Below are 19,772 nucleotides of genomic sequence, written 5' to 3'. Positions count from 1 at the left end.
TTTACAAAAGGGAGTTATCACATTTGCTCAAAACTCCATGATCCTCAGTGAATTAGGAATAATATAAACACCCTTCATCTTCACTTGCAAGGCCCCTTGTCCCTGGCTCTGGTCCATCTTCTAGACAGGCAACTCAGACTCCTTCTCTCCAATCAGCTTCTTCAATTCTATAACCTCGTCCTGTCCTCAAGACTTTTGAATGTGTTCCTTCTACTCGATGCTTCCATAATGCACAGTAACACTGTGTAACTTAATGCAGTGTAGAGCTGAATGCCACTTCTCTAGGAAGCTCTGATGGCCCTCTGATCTCCTTGTTTTATACTCATAGTCTCTAGTTCTCTGGTGGCATCACTACTGCTGCAGGGATGACGACTGAATGTCTGACTACAGCAGCAGCCTAGGTGAGGACATTATAAGATGCTCTTTCATATTATAGTGGCTGAGTGCAAGGGAAAGCTCAGAAATGCCTAATAGTCTACAGCTTTGTAATGGAATGGCCAGGGAACATGCGTGAACCTTCGCCACTTCTCATAACCATCTCAATCCTGAAAAGAACTCTGCAGAGACAAGTCCCTCTAATACTGCCATGACCTGGGTCATGTACATTTTTGGCCCAGAATTGTAAGGTGCTACGCAGGACAGAGCTCTGGCTTTTGGCTGGAGAGTGTCTTCAGTTATTTTCCTGCAAAATCTTGGTGAATGACATCTTTTAGAAAATTAATAAGGAGATGGTTAAAAAAAACTAAATGCTTATTTGCTTATGTCCTGGCAGTTCCACTGGCTTCAGAGTGACAAAGAGCACTGCAGCCAAAACTACCCTCTCCCAGGTCTCTCCACAGAAAATGTGTGAGTTTCTTCCTATGCACGGAAATACATTATTTCAACAGTATGCAGCATCGGCACAGTGGCAGCCACGAAGAAGATCGGATCCCACAAAACTGGGAGGACAACCAGAGGCTGGAAAAGTCGCAGCTCAGCACTTTATCTGTATTCTGCAAAAATTCTCAATTAGGGGTAAAACTACAAGGGGCACACCAGATAGAGATGACTTCTGTCTGTACATTTTCTATTAGTGATTTTATCTGCTAGAGGTTCCCTTCAGTTGTAATCTGAAGAGCTGAAAGGTGTCAGTAGGGAGACTAGTAAGAAAATAAAGCTAAGAGAGTGCAGAGTGCTCTTGGCTTTGAGATTTGGTTAGGAAGTCAGTAAAATGGAAGGGAAATATACTCAAATATAAAAGGAAATGCTAAAGACTCCAGCCTTGGGTGTAGACCATGATTTCAAATGTTACTTACCTTTGTGAGCATTTCCCCCCTAGGGAAGCACTGGCCTCTCATTTCTTCTTGGTTGTTGCTACATTATTTTTTCAATGATAATACAAACACACCTCAAATTCCAGTCATCCTAAGTTCTATTATAGTCTACATGATTTTTAGACAGAAGTCACTTTGGGGGTAATCTCTGAAATAACTTGATAGCCCAGACTTCAAGGACTGACATATTAACACAGTAATTCTCATGCTATTACTCCCCCCGCCCCCATTATTTTAGTCAGTAAACTTAGAGTTTCTAACCCGTCGCCTGCCATGGATTTACCTTGGGGTATTCCATAAAAACACAGATGCCTAGGTTTCTGCTTCCTAAGTTTTGATTCCAGTTTGAAAAGAATACTGCTGCATCTCAATGCCTAGAGAATGAATGTGAAAGAAAGTCTTAGCCAGACACACCTGTGCTAAATATCCATACATCACTGCATAAAGGAGACACTGGCTTAGTATTCTAATTAATGATTATTTCCCCTTGGATGGCCTTTGTAATATTCAACACATTTCTGTGAAGTACCAAAAGTTTCTGGCCTTTTTTTTTTTTTTAATTTTGAAAAAATAAAGAAGTTGGGTGGATGAAATTATTTCTCTAAAAAGATAATTTTACACTTGACATACAATTGGCACCCATTATTTGCTGAATGAATGCATTGCATACATGACTCTTGCTCAACAGCAGGTCATGGTTAGTAGTACAAATGTGTCAAGGAGTTTAGATCTTAACAACTTAAGGGTCAAAAATTAAGTAGCAAGTTAAAAATGAATGGGCTTAAGAGTGAATTTCCTGGTTCCTCACTTGGTGCTGAAATGTAGAGAGCAGCCAGACAGTGGGGTGAAGGACATGTGTGTATGTTGCATTCACTACTCTCCCGAAGAATGACAAACTGCTGACTACAGATAATGGCATTAGAGCTGCTACCTTCTTTAACCTCTGAGTACTGAAGAGGCAGTAATTCCAGACGCGTGAAATATGTCTCTGTAAGCAATATATCTATATGAGTTATAGCTGTGTCCTTGTAGATTTACTGCTGTAAGTTTTAATTCATCTCTGACGAGACATTTACATAAACTCCAGCAACATAGTAACAGTGCCACGTGCTGTGTTTTCTCCCAGGGACCTACAGAGGCTTGTGGGAGCTGGTTCTCTCACCACAAAGGACCACATTCGATATGTGTGAGAAAAGAGTACCTGGCTAGGTGTGGTGGCTCTTCTATAGATTGTTCCTGGCTTCTATTGTCCTTTGGAGAGTAGACTATGCTTAGCATACCTCATACTGCATAGTAAATATTCTGGATTAAGACAGTCTCCTCAGAGGGCTGCAGAAGTAAGCTTCAATATGTGGTTACTTCACAGCTCGGTGGGAAAATGAGGGACTGGAAGGTTCACAGGGCAGGCCCATGCCTTCTCACTAGTCATTGGCCCAGGCCTCTAAGGGAGTAACTGAATGAGTAGATGCCAAGTCTCTGGGATATACCCTGCACTCCCCCCTCAGTACAATCTCTTGGTGTGTCCAAGGGGGAAATGAGACTTCTGGTGAGTTTATTATTAATGTCTACTTACTCATAAGATATTTCCTAGATATATATATATTGGTTTTAACAACTGCCTAAACATGAGCCGAATGAAGAAGACACCAGTAGACACGCAGAAGTGGACTGGGAAAAGCCCACAAGGCCTCAACCCTACGCAAGGAGCTATAGGCCACTAAGGAATGCTGGGAATCTAACAGGCTTCCCTAAGGAAGAGCACACTAGTTAGTTACCTAATACCAAATGGTCATCTGTGAAAAAATATACATACAACTAACATATAAGACTGACTGGGTTGTATTTAGTAACACACACACACACACACACACACACACACACACACACACACAGGCACACTGTTGACCCTGAGAACCTGAGGAGACTCCAAACTGAAGTGTCTGTCAGGGAAGGCACCCCTGCCCCCCCCCCCGCCTTAAGCCCCTCCTCCTCTGGAGCAATCAGACTCTCTCACCTTACCTCTAGGCATCCCACAGTCCTGACACTGTCTGCCCTGCTCCGAAAGCTAATGGCTCCAGGCTTCTGCTGACATTTCGTCCTCTCTCTACACAGTGTTTCTCCTCATACAGGAACACCATCACACATCAGCTCCAACCATATCATCCAACCTTCGGGATGTTCTTCCTGCTCTTGTCCCTTCTGCACATTGTGACACCACTCACCCTTTCTAGCTGTCACTTACTGATGGCAGAGGGACAGCATTGTTTCCCTAACTTTCGCAGTACCTGAGGTGCTCTAGTCTCCATTTCCACCAGCCAAGCTGACTGACCACCTATGTGGCGGCATGCCAGTGGCCAATAGGGCTCGGCCTGTTAAGTCTGCCCACTAGGCCTCTTTTCTCCAAATAGCACCTGCCTTGGAACTAAAGCTAACATTAGTCATGATGCTGGTGTAAGTTATGTAGTTGTATTAAATAGGAAATTACACTATAAGCACGAGAAAGGATCTTTTTAAAGGACACATTTTTAAAACATAAAATTAGGCTTAAGTGAAATGACTGCAAAAGTGCAGGCAAAGTATGAACATCTAGGATTATACTGAGGCTGCTTTGTGTTAAAAAAAAAATCACAGTTTCATTTATTTATTTTGTATACAGAAGTGGCAATGTCACCGTAAGCATGTGGCAATCACAGGACAACCCGTAGGGGTCAGCTCTCTTTTCGACCTTGTGGATCCTGGGGACTGAACTCAGGTTATCAGGCTAAGTGGCATGTGCTCTACACACTAAACTATCTTACCAATTTGTAAAATGCTTTTGGTTTCAGACCCCTTTAAATATAAAAAACTAGTTTGACTTAGCTGGAAAATCATCTGAGAACTCAGATCAGTAGGTCAATATAGAAAGTCCTTGATCATATATTAAAAGACATGAGAAATAAAATTATTCTATATGATAGTAAATTAAAAGGAAATGTTTGAGCAGGAGCAATCTCTGGGCTAACTGCTGGACTCAGGGTATTAAAAACCTGTGCGCCTTGCCTCCCAATATACCAGGGCTCCATTAGGAGCTACCAACCCCTGACAAAACCCCCAAGTCCACAACAGTTCCTACATATTATATATTATATTTCTGTCATGAACTACAGAGTAGAGAGTAACGTTTATGGAACAACTGCCAGGGTAGCCCTCGCTTTAAGATCCTTGCAGAACAGGAATAAAGGGTGAGCCCAGAATACACTCAATACTCTCGGGTATACAATTGTACAAATGTACAATTGAGTATACTCAATGAGCAGTTGGCTTCTATATCTGCAGGCTCCACACAAATGGGCTCAACCAGTTGTGGGATAAAAATATTCTAAAAGCCAAAACACTCCATCTGTATTCTGTGTGCTGGAAGACTTTGTCATCGTGCCTTTGACAAAATAGTCTCCCAACTGTTTACACGGTGTTCACACTCCTCTACAAGGTAATACGAGTAAGTCAGGGACGACTAAGGATATGAGATGGTATGCATCTGCTAAACACCATTTTATATATAATAGCTACAGAACCTGAGGATCCTGGACCATAAGGGAAAACTGCACTCTGGCTCCTCACTTACTTCATGGTAATTTATATATGGAAACTATTTTGTACATACATGTATGGATTCATACACATTTGTATTTCTTCTTTAAAAATATTATTTTTATGTATATGAATGTTTGTTTTCATATATGTATATGGTACTTTATATGTCCACTGTCCATGGAGGCCAGACAGGGTACTGGGTCCCTGGCAAATGGAATTGCAATTGTTGTGAATCACCACGTGGGTGCTGGGAATCAAACCCAGGCCCTCTAAAAGAACTGCACATGTAGCTCCTAACTACAGAACCATCTCTCCATCCTTATGTTTCTTATATGTGGAAGGGGAGGAAGAAAACGGCAGTGAGGCCCTGTGTGCTACTGAGCAATGTGGAAGAAATGGTGAAAATTCTCAGAATTGGAAGAAGTTTGGAGCCAGGTGTCTATATACACAGCCCTTGGAAAGCAGAGGCAGGGGGACTTCTGTGAGTTCAAGGCCAGCCTCATCCACACAGTGAGTTCCAGGCCAGCCTGGCCATATCGTCAGAAAAAAAAAGAAACTCAGAAAAAAAAGAAAAAAATGTTTTTGTTTACTCAATACCCTTGCAAAGATGCTGAAGTGATTTTTGTTACGAGCAAGGCATTGCTGAGGATTTCAATTTTCCCACTGCTGCAAAGTTACTAGGACACTAACATTCCAGGGCTGATGCTGGTCTGACGAGTGAGGCAAGAAAAAAAAAATCGCTCTGCACAGTCACTCAGAAATATTCTTTTAAGATACTGAAAGCTTCAGACAAACACAATCTAAATTCCACTACTGTTAAGGGGAATCTGTCTGATTTTGGTTTTTGGTTTTTTGGGTTTTTTTTTTTTTTTTTTTTTTTTGAGGTTCTCCAAACAGTATTTCACAGTTAGAGCAGGGAGCCTGCTAGGTAACTAGCTCCTGCAGGGTGTCAGGGAGCCAGTGTCCTCTCAGCATCCGTCCTCCCACTGCCCTGGTGCTCCAGTTCTGGCTGCTGCTCCAGAGTGTCATAGGAAGCAGATGCTGAGAGAGAACAAGGAGAGAACCCTGCTCTCTAAGTCCGCTGTACGTAAGCATTAGAGAACCACTAACTTACTGCCCCTTAAGGCCCATCGCTCCTCCTACCTACAAGTCACACCATGGGGTCATGATCACAGACAACAGTGTCTTCTGAACGTCTATCCCTGCAGGTGTGCCAGCCAGCATGCCTGTTCAGACGTGAATATTAGCTTCCTTTTGATACCTACCACTTCAGAGTGCTTGCCATCATTAAGTGTATTTCAGAAAAGTCACAGGGGTTTATTTTCATAAAATACTTTAAATCCCATACTGAAAACACTCAGAGCAAGCTCACCGAGCCCCCCCTTTCTTACAAATAATATCTTATTTTTATTACATATAAATAATAAATATATACATTTATTATATATGCTATATATAAATGTACATATATTGATATAATATATATTGAAAATGTTTGTAGTCGGTTATCTTTTTGGAACTTAGCGTCACACAACTGACTAGCAATGCTGCGCTGATCAGGCATCTAACACGTCACAGATATGGCTGTCTCTCCTTGTGTAACTCCCTCAGCACTGCTGTGATGTGGACCATTTCCATGTGCACAGGGTAGCGCATGGAAGGTTTCTAAGAAGCAGGCCTTTGCTAAACTTCTGGGCTTTGTACATATCATATATGCTGCCTGGGATGATGTCTCTGCCCCTCTCCTCCTTTCCTGACCCTGACTGCTGGGGTTTTCTGTTGAGACCTCTTCCCCCATAGCACCCTTTCCAGAGCAGCTCTCCTAAGATTTCGGCGTAACTTTTAGTAGTGTTCTTGCGCTCTGTGAGCTCCCTTTCTTGAAAGGCTGATCACAATGCTTTAGCTAGTGCTCGTCTCCGCCACCAGAAGTTCCTTGATGGACATACTCATTTATTTTGTGATCTCTTGCATGTAATATGCTGTCTAGCACAGCGATGAGCTATTTTAATTTTTAAAAACAAACAGAACAAATGATAAATTGATGAATAAATAGTCTATTACTTAAGATGACAAACACAGGAAGCAAACCAGCCCAATTGTGGAGCCAGGGAGATGGCTCTGTGGATAAAAGGTTTACCACGCAAGCCTGGTGACCCTAAGCTTGGCTCCAGAACCCACATAAAAAAGCCAGGTGAGATGGCACATCTCTGTGATCTTAACACTTCTCCAGCAATATGGGAGGTGGAAAGAAGAGAAAGCACCAGGTTCTCGTGGCCAGCTAGATTCAGTGTGTGGCACAGCAGCAGGAACACTAGGAGAGATTGCTTCAAAACATGGCAGGAAGAAAGAGTCAACTCTTAAAACAATTATCTGCAGGCCTCCGTGTGTTTCCCTATCTCTCGAGATACCAAATAAATTAAGAGAGAAGTCAGGCCAAGGGTGAAGTTTCATTTTTAATGAGAATTTATGTGCTCAAAAGTCATGCTGTAATTCACAGAAACGTTGTGGAACTTGGGTCATAGCCTGTGCCCCAAGTCAGGTTCAGCTACCAGTTCTTAATATGCTAATAAAAAGAGCCAAACTAATAGGAAACTAGAGAACGGGGATTTGTTCAATGTTGCCACATTGGGAAGAGGTACAAAGTGACCCTGAGAGCCCTTCAGAACCCTTGGTGGTCCTGAAGTGCGATCAAAGTTTAAGCAGAGGGCCACAACAAGCACATCTCAGTAGCCCTGATCCAGGTGTGGCCCCGTCCACCACTAACCCATCATCATCTGGGGTCCACCTCATGCTGTGAGACAGTCTGACAAGTCCTGAGAAATGTCTGCAGGAGAATCTCTTTGTAGAAGAGGAGTCCCCTTCTGGCTGACACACTTTCCTTCTCCAAGCATGAGATTCCTGGGGAAACTCCCATTTCTATGGGGTCCACTGTTTACATAGTCTGAGTGTCTCTGTAGACAATCCTCATTTCTGCCAGGCCTCTTACAGAGACACTCAGAATGGTATGAAGAAGCTCATATACATGTGAGGGGAGACAGTTTCAGATAGTCTAGTAACCAAATGCACAAATCTTATGATGTAGCAATGTAAACCAGGAATTGTTACAAGAAATAAGAAAATATGCATACAATGTTACACAGATGTTGTACATATGTTCACATAGCAGAACATATGTATGTTAGAATAGTAGTAAAAATATTCAGTGGTGCATTTGTTCAAATCCGTCATTACAGAACAGCAGGAGAGGACCCCAATGCAAACTCTCCGCTTCGTTAAAAAATCAAGTATGGCTTTATCAGTTACAATTGTTGGGGCTTAGTAAATATGCCTCCCTCCCCACACACATGCTTCTTTGAATGAAGATTAAAAAGAAAGGGAGATGTAGCAATTTCAGAGAAGGGCTTTCCTACAAATTCCCTTATTTACCCAAATATCTGGACCTTCAGAGAACATATGTGTTCAAAGTTCATAGCCTCCCGACCGAGGGAGACCTAACCTATGTCACAGAGGACAGGGAGCATCGGCACTGCATCAGTGAGTCAGGAATACACCCTGACTGTTGGCTGTTCTCCAGGCTCACCCTCCCCTCACCAGTCAGTCACTCCTGTTGAGCCTCCCACTTCTTCCTCTATTATGAAGATAGAATCGAAGCCCCAGTCATCAGGGCTGTCTGTGAGATTCTTGCTGCATCCAGCTTTCACCTCTGTGTTCATAACAGCGAGTGTGCATGCATTGCCTCTGTACATACTACAAATATGTTTCAGCAGCTGCAACCATGAAAGCTCTGAGGAAGACTCTGGTCTTCCCTTCAATGCCAGTGTGCCACTCCAGTGGAGGAGATGGCAAGAGGGAGTTCATGCATATCACATGTGAGTGCAGTGGATATATGACATCTATATCTTCCACTCAATTTTTCCACAAACCTAAAACTGTTTGAAAAGGGTCTACTATGAATCTATGAATTTTTAAATTACTTTATTCAGAAATATTCTAATAGTATATAGTTAATAGTATGTTAGTTTTTAAAAGTTGTCAAACAGAAATTATCAATAAGGGGGCTGGAGAGATGGCTCAGCTGTTAAGAGCACCGACTGCTCTTCTAAAAGTCCTGAGTTCAAATCCCAGCAACCACATGGTGGCTCACAACCATTCGTAATGAGATCTGACTCTCTCTTCTGGAGTCTGAAGATAGCTATAGGATAGCTATAGTGTATTTACATGTAATAAATAAATAAAATCTTTAAAAAAGAGAGAAATTATCAGTAAGATTGAAGAATGTTAGCTGGGCGGTGGTGGTGCACACCTTTAATCCCAGCACTTGGGAGGCAGAGGTGGGTGGATTTCGGAGTTTGAGGCCAGCCTGGTCTACAGAGTGAGTTCCAGGACAGTCAGAGCTATACAGAGAAACCCTGTCTCGAAAAACCAAAAAAAAAAAAAAAAAAAAAAAAAAAAAAAAAAAAAAAAAAAAAAGACAGGGGTGTGGGGGGCGGGATAGGAAAGACTGGTCAGTGCTAAGTTATAAAGAAGTGCTCTGCACACTTGTGTTAACTGCAGGACAATGTAACATACACTTTAAAGTGTTACTAGATTTGGAATATTCTCATCATAAAGAAATGACCAACTTTTGAAGACACAGAAATATTTGACCTGACTTAAATATTATACAATGTATACACACATCAAAACATGACATGACATCTCACTGATATGTAAAGTTATATATTTAGGAATATTCAATAAATTAAATAGAAACCTGGCATAGTAACACATGCCTTCAATCCCAGTACTCAGAAGGCAGAGGCAGATCTCAGTGAATCTGAGGCCAGCCTGGACTAAATAGTGAGTTACAAACCAGGAATACATTGAGACCTGGTCTCAAATAAATAAATATGCGAACAAACAAACAAATAAGAAATATTAATCTTAACCTTGTTAAGAATATCTTCTTAGAAGATATTCTGGAGCCTGGCGGATGGTTTGGGGATGGGGGGGAGGCCCTTACTGCTAAGCCTGACATTCTAAGTTTGATCCTCAGAGTCCACACAGTAGGAGCAGAGAGCTGACTCCCTCAAGGTTTTCTCTGATCTCCACACATGTGCTGTGCCCTCTGTCCCCACACAAAACAAATAAAGGTTAAAGACGGGGCATTTTGGAAATGCTGTTTGAAGTTCTCTCTTTCAAAAGAATGATATAAAGAGCACAAAACAAGCTTCGGAGTGTTTTCACTGATTTCAGTAAGAGCTGAGAGGAAAGTTATATGGTCTAGAGTGAGCAGGAGAAGGAAACACACCAATTAGAGAGTAAACAAGTATACCAGTGGTACATACTCTATGCACAGTGTATCCTCAGAGGCATCCTCAGAGAAATGTACTTAATACTCAAACAGCATCCTTTAAAAATGTTTAAAACTTGAATCTTTTACCCCTAGCGCTTATTATGAGGCCTACAACTAACTATTTCATGACAGATTATCAAGGAAGCTTTGAAGGGGGCATTAGACTAACAGTTTATTACATGGAGAAATAATCTAAAGTCTTAGACGCCCTTACAGATTTCTTGCATTTCCTCTCTACACTGTAAGAACTCAGCAGTCCTAAATGTTATACTGAAGCAGGAGAAGGTATGACTTGGCACTCTGTGGTCAATGAGCCTCAAGGTTTTCTAGGCCCTTGGTAGAATTTGCTGTTAGCTAATGGTGTGACTCTGGAAAACAGTGATTTAAAACACTGAGCTGCAGTTCCTTTTCTATCTCAAATGAAGATAGAAAAGGAACTTGCCCCATCTATCTACTGGGTATATTTTGAAAATCAGATAAATAAGATCAAAGCCAAAAAGAATTCATGAACAATAAAATGCCATAAAATCATAAAATGTAGTCTAAAGTCTAAAAAGTGACATGCTGCTACTGTAGAGAGAGCAGCAGTTCTACCGAGCTGTGTGAAATGCTACTGTGGTTGGTTGCATGATCTCTGACTAGATCACTGCCTCATCACTGCTACTGTCTCATTGTTCTCCACTGTCACCACTTCCTCACAGGCAACATCCGACTTCCTTCAGGAAACATGTCAGAAGTAGGAAAACCAGACACCACTGAACAAAGACGAGACATACTGTAAAATCAATCATGAGGAGTGCCTCCTCTCTGTTCCACGTGAACCATGGCAGCCTCCAGTCCCAGGGAATAGAGACGGCGGGGCTCTATATTCTTTGAGTCCTTCATTACACTATTGATCTCTTACACATTATCCATAATGTTCCAGCAGCCCGCTCCGTCACCTGGTGAAGGGCTAGTCTCTCACTCCCTTCAATAGCTTCATGCAGAGGAAGTCACGATGATTTATTTACCTGACATTTTCCAGTCCGGATGTCATACAGGGCTACTGAGCCATGGCGTGCTCCAACTGCGATTCTGTGGCTCCGCTCATAATAGCTGACCATGTAGAACCTGAATTGAACATTTTGCAACAACAACAAAAACAAAAGCCAGGTGAGATTGGCTGCATTTTTAAGACAAAACCAATATTCTCAAAGATTAAAATCAATGTGCATATATGCATTCACACATATATAAATGTACACATGTATGTATGTACATGTAGATAAAAGCTTAAATCCCTTTATATCTTGACTATTTCTAAATAAAGATATCTGTAATCAACATATTGATTAAAAAATGTTTCTCTTCAGTACTGAGTACTTTTGAAAAATCACCTTAAGTGAAATGGATATAGAATATCACTGCTAATAAATTTTCAGCCAGCTCTAATGGCTGGGTCACATCTACAAACCCAGCACATGGAAGGCAGAGGCAAGAGTGCTGAGGTGACTTTGGGTCAGTATGGACTACACTGTAAGCTCCAGGCCAGCAAGGACTACATACAGAATAAGACCGTTTATTTTTTTAAAAAATATTTTTGATAGGAAACAAGTTTATAGCAATAAATATACTTGGAAGTTTGAGGTACAAAGGATCAAAGGCAAAAAAGATAAATGTGAAAAATTGAGTTTTCTGACAACTTATACAAATACTTCTATTTGAGCAGAAATGAGAATTTTGAGAGGCTCCCATATTCAGTTATGTTTTCATATTACTTAACTAGTGAAATGTATGTTCTCACAGAACAATAAGAAAAGGTTACATGAATAGTATGTCTCCTAAATTCTAATGGCATTAGAAAGCTACTTAGCAGAAAAAAAAATATCGTGAAAATGTCCAAGGTCTTGCACATTTACTAGGTTTACTAATTTGGCTATATAACTGAGGTGAGAGGCAGTAAGAGGTTGTGAGAGGCTGGCTTACTATTACCACTTTCTAGATTAGGTTTGGGGGTAGATTAAGTACTTGAATTTCTGACCTAGGCTCTGACATACTCATTTCAAGTCCATACATCTGGGATCTATAGGTGAGAACAGTTTTAGAAATCAGGTAAATCAGGAATGATATTTATGTTCACAGAGACTTTTGTTTTCATTTCTTTTTGTTTTTTTTTTGTTGTTGTTTTGTTTTTTGTTTTTCGAGACAGGGTTTCTCTGTAGCCCGGACTGTCCTGGAACTCACTTTGTAGACCAGGCTGGCCTCAAACTCAGAAATCCGCCTGCCTCTGCCTCCCAGGTGCTGGGATTTCACAGAGACTTTTAAATATATTTTCACATGGCCCCCATGAGCTCCCCAAGTGAAGGGGGGGGGCCTACACTAAATATTGTATTTGAAAAATCTTTTTCCAGTCACATCATTTTCTGTGCCTTCCTTTGTTCCATAAGGTTTTTGTGTTGTTTGGTTTTATATCAACTAGAGTCATTTCTCTGTAAGACTGGCCTGCAGGCAAGCCTGAGGAATGCTTTCTTGACACAGAAGGGCCTAGGCCGCTGCGGGTGGTACTACCTATCCAGCAGGTGAACCTGAGTTGTTGTGTAGGCACAGCGGCTGAGAAAAATGAAGGCCCTTTTAAAATAGAGTAAAATGCGCTGGGTGGTGGTGGCGCACACCTTTAATCCCAGCACTTGGGAGGCAGAGGCAGGCGGATTTCTGAGTTCGAGGCCAGCCTGGTCTACAGAGTGAGTTCCAGGACAGCCAGGGCTGCACAGAGAAACCCTGTCTCGAAAAACAAAAAAAAAAAATAGAGTAAAATGCAATAAACTTTCTAGTGCCGGTTACTTTTTGTCAGCTTTATACATGCAAACTAGAGTCAACTTGGAAAAGAGAATCCCAGTTGAGAAACTGCCTCCATTGGATTGCCCTTTGGGGTATTTTCTGGATGAATGATTGATACAGGAGGGCCTGGCCCACTGCAGGCCGTAACACCCCATGCAGGCGGTCTGAGGTTGTATAAGAAAGCAGGCCAAGTAAGCCATGGACGTGAAACCAGTACACAGCGCCCCTCTGTGTTGCTGCAAGCAGTAAGCTGAGGTAAACCCTTCGCTCCCCAGGTTGCCTTGGGTCAGTGTGTAATCACAGCAACAGAAACCTTAAGGCAGGAGAGATAGAACAGGAAGAATACTCCAATGCATTCCTGAAGCAATTCTAGGAAGAGAAACTGAGGGACACAAACTTGAATGTTAGCAGCAATGGCATCCTGACAGCCATTTTTTGCCTTGGCAGTCACACATATCTTAAAAATCTAGAAAACAAACTCTTAGCCAGGGTTTCTATTCCTGCACAAACATCATGACCAAGAAGCAAGTTGGGGAGGAAAGGGTCTACTCAGCTTACACCCCCCCCAGTGCTGTTGATCACCAAAGGAAGTCAGTACTGGAACTCAAGCAGGTCAGGAAGCTGATGCAGAGGCCATGGAGGGATGGTACTTACTGGTTTGCTTCTCCTGGCTTGCTCAACCTACTCTCTCTTATAGAACCCAGGACTACCAGCCCAGGGATGGCACCACCCACAATGGGCTCTCCCCACTTGATCACTGATTGAGAAAATGCCTTATAGCTGGATCTCATGGAGGCATTTCCTCAAGGGAGGCTATGTTCTCCGTGATAACTCCAGCTGGTGTCAAGTTGATGCACAAAACCAGCCAGTACACAAACTATTATGCTTTAAATTTTTTGTCTGCTATTTATTAAAAAGTTATAGATTCTGAGGTGCTCTGTCTTATCCATAAGCCTCATCCATAATCAACTTGTGATTTATGGAAGGCCAGGGCTTCATTTTCGGTAACATGGAAGGCAGACACTACCTGCAAATGATTTACTATATTGTCCACAGAAAGTAGCATATTATTCTATTTCAATAATAAAAGGGAATCTGCATTCAAAATCTAATGTTCTTAAATATGAAAATTAATATGCTTTTAAAGAGTTTTAAAATAGTTGCTGTTTTGTTATTAGTAATTACATCAGTCTGAGTATTGGGTGTGTCAATATCTATATCTGTGTTACTATTGGCATTCATCTCTGCACATATATACTCATATGTAATTTACATCCTATTATAGTAATATGAAGCTTAACATCTCACACATCTTTTAACATTTATTCTTTGTAGTTAATAACTATAGAAAAATAAAATTTGCGTTGCCATTGTTGCAAAAACTTAATAGCTTATGCTACTACAACCCTACTGAAAAATAATATCACCTTCAAAATAACATTTTTCAAAACAAAAGAACACATTTCTGATGACAGAATCTTAAACTCAAGGTTTTTGTTGTGTTACCTACTCTTCATGCTTTGGATTTCAACCTACTTCTACATCATCTACAAACACCATTATTTATGGGACAGAAAAGATTAAATCTATTCTTGCTATAAGATCTTTGGTCTGCCTGAAAGGAGCATCTATTACAGGTCTAGCATTTTTCATTCTTTGTAGCTTACTACTTGACTAACATTCCTGAAAAACACTTTAAAGATTTCTGGGCAGTGATTGTCTCGTGCCCAGGTTTTGACTTAAGGGTTTTGTATTAAAATGTCTTTCCTGGCTCTTGTAATGATAATAATAATAATAGTAATAGTAATAGTAATAATAATAATAGTAATAATAATAAATCTTACATATGTACATATGTCAGTCTTTGGTGCTGCTGCAGGAAGCCAAGCACTGCTGAGGCCTCTGGGGTCCCCCATACCCACAGACTACCTACTTCTAGGAAGAGTTCTGCATGTGAGCACTGCACGCAGCTCTAAGGATGGTGAAGTAGGCATCCTTTGTTCCGACCTCTGATGGCATTAAAGGGTTGAGGCAGGAGTCCACTACAGTTTTTAATATTGTTCTCATCTTCACCCAATGAAAAGTCTCAGGTTTCTCTAGCCCCTTGGTATCTCAGTGTTCAGGTCACTGAGATGGTAATAAACACTGAGGTGGCAATCGCTAACCTGGCAAGAACCTTTTGTTACTATTCCCAGGGTCCTAGTTTCATTTGTGTTGCTGTGAACAACTAACACAACAAAAAGCACCTTGGAGGAGAAGGGTTCACTGTGGCCCACAATTCCAGGTTACAGTCCATGGCCGCAGGGAAGTGGACAGGGCAGGGACTTAATATATCCTCAGCCCATCACATCCACAGCCCAGAGCAGAGCAAGGACTAAGAGCATGGTTATTGCTCAGCTCACTCTTCCCACTCCTATACCGCTAGCGATGGGGTCGGGGTGGGGGACTTGTAGGATAGCTACTGAACTGCAGGTATCTAGAAATAGCCTTTATAAATAGACTTTGTGAAGAAGAGGATGGCGCAAAGGCTCCAAACATGAAGCAATGAAAGAAAGGTACAAACACTTCCTGATTGGATAAGAACAAAGTTTAAATGCCACATTTTATTACAGATATTTAAAATTACTGTGCATTAATCAAAAGTTTAAAAAATGACTAAGGAGATGAAAATGTTAGCTACCTTAAGTTGATCATTATATATTACAAACATGAATTATCATACTCTATAAATACAAGTTAAAATAATTTGAGAAATGAAGTAGATCTTTCTTCTCATACGTACCAACTTTAGGAGTAATCTCTGGTAATTGCTTATAGTTCCTTCCCTGAGTTTTTTGCACCTTTTCCATAACAGCATCATACACACTGTTCAGCAGGGCAGTGTTTCCCTCTGTGCTGTAGGGATATCCTCCTCTATCAGTGTTGTAGGGATATCCTCCTCTATCAGTGCTGTAGGGATATCCTCCTCTATCAGTGCTCCTCCTCTATCAGTGCTGTAGGGATATCCTCCTCTATCAGTGCTCCTCCTCTATCAGTGCTATAGGGATATCCTCCTCTATCAGTGCTGTAGGGGATATCCTCCTCTATCAGTGCCGTAGGGGATATCCTCCTCTATCAGTGCTATAGGGATATCCTCCTCTATCAGTGCTGTAGGGATATCCTCCTCTATCAGTGCTGTAGGGATATCCTCCTCTATCAGTGCTCCTCCTCTATCAGTGCTGTAGGGATATCCTCCTCTATCAGTGTTGTAGGGGATATCCTCCTCTATCAGTGCCGTAGGGGATATCCTCCTCTATCAGTGCTGTAGGGATATCCTCCTCTATCAGTGCTCCTCCTCTATCAGTGCTGTAGGGGATATCCTCCTCTATCAGTGCTGTAGGGATATCCTCCTCAGTCAGTGCTCCTCCTCTATCAGTGTTGTAGGAATATCCTCCTCTATCAGTGTTGTAGGGATATCCTCCTCTATCAGTGCTGTAGGGATATCCTCCTCTATCAGTGCTCCTCCTCTATCAGTGCTGTAGGGATATCCTCCTCTATCAGTGCTCCTCCTCTACCAGTGCTGTAGGGATATCCTCCTCTATCAGTGTTGTAGGGATATCCTCCTCTATCAGTGCTGTAGGGATATCCTCCTCTATCAGAGTGCATGCTCCTGGGTTATCTTCCTCACTGCATTCAGAGTGTGCCTTCCACTGTTCTATCTTTTCTCTGATAGACTCGAGCTATATCATGTCATGGATCTCTGTAAACCTGGGTGAATCTTTTTTGTTGGACAGATTCATTAAGGTAGGGTCAAATATTATGCACACAAAGTTTAGGCAGGCAATGCCAAGTTCCTAAACACTCACCAAATGTCACCCTCACTTGGTGCCATCAAATTTCTTATGTTATCTTGCCAACAGGAAGGACAATAATGGCCCTGCACTTTTGTTCTAACTTGTATGCAATTTTTGAGATGGATCCATACGTTTATACTCTGCAGGGTAAGCATGTGAAAGCTTTATTAATAATGTAAGCAAACCCTCCTTGAAACGTCATCATTCTAAGATACTGCCTCCCGGTGTTCCTCTGCAGTGACCAGCACTGTGGCACTCATTGCAGTGACCAGCACTGTGACACTCATGTGTTCTCAGTGATCACTCCCAACAGGTACTGAGTCTGCAGAAAACAGTGACAGGATTTTTGAAGTGGAGCAAGGATGGGTCACTCTAACCACAAGAAGGGACAAGTGACAAGCCTGCTCTCGCCTCTAAGCTGAATGGAGCTCTTCTGAGAGCCATGCACTGTAGAGTCCTCAACTCTGAAAGATTCGTGCAGGCCACCAGTCACAGAGATACCACAGCTGTGATGAAGGACAACACTTTGCCTGGGTCCTCAGAGACCATTTTCATACCTGATCCTAAGAATTCTAGCCATCCAAGGTGTACACATTTGCCAAATTTATAAGAATGGGAAATGGCCTTCGTGAAGGGGCCGTTCACTGGGGCTGAGGTGGAGGGTTTTGGATACATACATGAGTATCCATTTTCTAGAAGTGCTTTAATTCTAGCAGAGGGTACTAGCTCAAAAGGCCAAATAGAAGACGTAGTCTGGGATGGTGATGCTGGGGAGTCACTATTTCCCAGTCAGGGTCTTCCATACTTAGTTAATAAATACTTCTTGCTGAATGGCTAATGTGTAAACATGCTCCCTCTGGAGAGAAGAGCCTACCATACCATAGCACACATCTAGCACACTGTGGCTAGAGTGCTAAAGAAAGGACTGGAAATGCTTACGAGGCTTTGCACAAGCAACCAATTGACAAGAAAACGTCTGAGCAGGGCTCAGTGCTGAGACATGTAATGGTAGAGAAATGGGAACCTCATTGCCTGGTTCTATACTTACTAATAATGTAACCATGGCAAGTTACTTATTTATCTATTCACCAGTGTTTTCATCTGCAAAATGGGTACTTACTACAGTTGTAGGTAACAGAAATGAGTTAATATGAGTAAAGTACTAAGCGTTAAGCACTTGGTGAGCTCTTTCCATAGCAAATACATGTTAACCTTGCTAGAAGATATCATCTTCATTGTCATCATCATCATCATCATCACCATCAATGCAGTCATGATGACTAACAAGGTTAGTAGGTATGGCAATAAGTGGTGACTAATCTTATTCTAGTTAACAGGAGAAGTGAATGCTCAAATAGTTAACATTTACATATTTTTAAAGACTTATTCTTTACAAGTATAAACTCCTCCCAACTAGACAGGGTTTCTCTGTGTAGCCCCGGCTGTTCTGGAATTTACTCGGTAGATCAGGCTGGTTCTGAACTTAAAGATTCACCTGCCTTTGCCTCTCAAAGGCTGGGATTAAAGGGATATGCCACCACACCCAGCTACACGCATAATCTCATATTAACTACAAATTATTTTGGTTTTTCTTAAAAATGTGCTAATTCAAATAAAATAAATTTTGGTTCTTATTTTGTTGTTTTGATTTTTTTTGTGAGACAGTCTCATGTAGCCCAGGCTGGCTCAGAACCCATTCTGCAGCCAAGGATGAGCTGAAGTCTTCATTCTCGTGCCTGTCTCTCAGTGCTTGGATTACAGGTGTGGGCCACTACACACAGCTTAAACTTGCATTCTTTATATTATTTTAAACAGCCCTCAAATTAACTGTTTTTCTTATTGTACAATGGAATATAGATAGGAGGTCTAGAGTTATATATGCATCAATTTACTTGATAATATCTCAAGCCCTATTTTGGTTTAACATGGAGACTTTAATACTGCAAGCCAACCTCCTAGGGAGGTGTTTAGGTATGGGGAATAGGGAGAAAATAGTGAGAGGGATTCCTACTGGTGAGGGTATGAATACCAAATACTAATGTAAAATAGTTACTAATTTAAGAGTTTTACTGGAGGCTATGGAAGAAGCTCTTCTAAGTTCCATCCCTGTTATCACTGACCAGGCCACGAACAAGCCACAACTTTGAGGAGTCACTTGAGAATGAGCTCATGAAGTGCTCTGCAGCAGACAGTGTGCAATTCTTTACTAGAGTTTAAGTGCCCATTTAAGGTGAAATGAGCTGATTCAGCTTTTTACTTCAAAAGGAAAATCAATCAGTCTGTCTACATAATAACATAGTTTAAGAAAAGCTAAATCATTTCTGAAAACATAAACTTTTAACTCTGCTGTCTAGTTTTGGATCCTGCTAAAGCATATGAGGACTGAATTACAATAAAATTTTGTGTCTTATCTATGATTATACATTTAATACTTTGCTTACATTTTTTAACTCTCCACTGCTTATCAAATAAAGGTGAAACTGTTTTGTAGGGACTCAAAGCCCTGGCTTGGCGCTATACATCTATGCGAAGCCTCCGCTCTAACCTCCCGATACACACTACGGCCCAATACACTTTTCTGTGGCTCCAAACACAGCAGCCTGGTTCAGCCCATTTTTCATGATGACACATCCCTCATTTCAGAAAGCCTACCTGCTCAGCCCTCCTGAGACCCACCTCTGCGCTTACAGTCAGCACTGTCGTTCTCTCAGAGTATAAATCCCTCTCTCTACCTGGCAGCCATTTTTGTGAAGGCATTTTTAACAGAAAACTATTATCCTCTACATTGTACTTATGAATTTCTGATTCCACAAACTGAATTGAACATTCTACTTATGGCCCAGTCTCTTGTAGTCTACCAGGCATACTCCATAGCCCAGTGAACCGACGGAAGCTCCTCCT

At 41.5% G+C, this 19,772-nt stretch overlaps 1 protein-coding gene across 2 annotated transcripts in view; it reads right to left on the bottom strand.

Annotated features, from left to right (window-relative positions):
* Window positions 1–19,772, bottom strand: part of Wdr7 (WD repeat domain 7) — a 293,177-nt gene that overhangs the window by 44,152 nt on the left and 229,253 nt on the right. For both annotated transcript variants that reach the window (XM_031365861.1, XM_031365862.1), the window contains one exon: window positions 11,232–11,331. In XM_031365861.1, coding sequence (XP_031221721.1) covers window positions 11,232–11,331 — 100 coding nt within the window. The remainder of the gene's footprint in view (window positions 1–11,231; window positions 11,332–19,772) is intronic.

The sequence above is a fragment of the Mastomys coucha genome, unplaced genomic scaffold (assembly GCF_008632895.1).
Source record: "Mastomys coucha isolate ucsf_1 unplaced genomic scaffold, UCSF_Mcou_1 pScaffold13, whole genome shotgun sequence".
NCBI classification, from domain to species: domain Eukaryota; kingdom Metazoa; phylum Chordata; class Mammalia; order Rodentia; family Muridae; genus Mastomys; species Mastomys coucha.
This window is presented reverse-complemented; position numbering and strand designations above follow the sequence as displayed.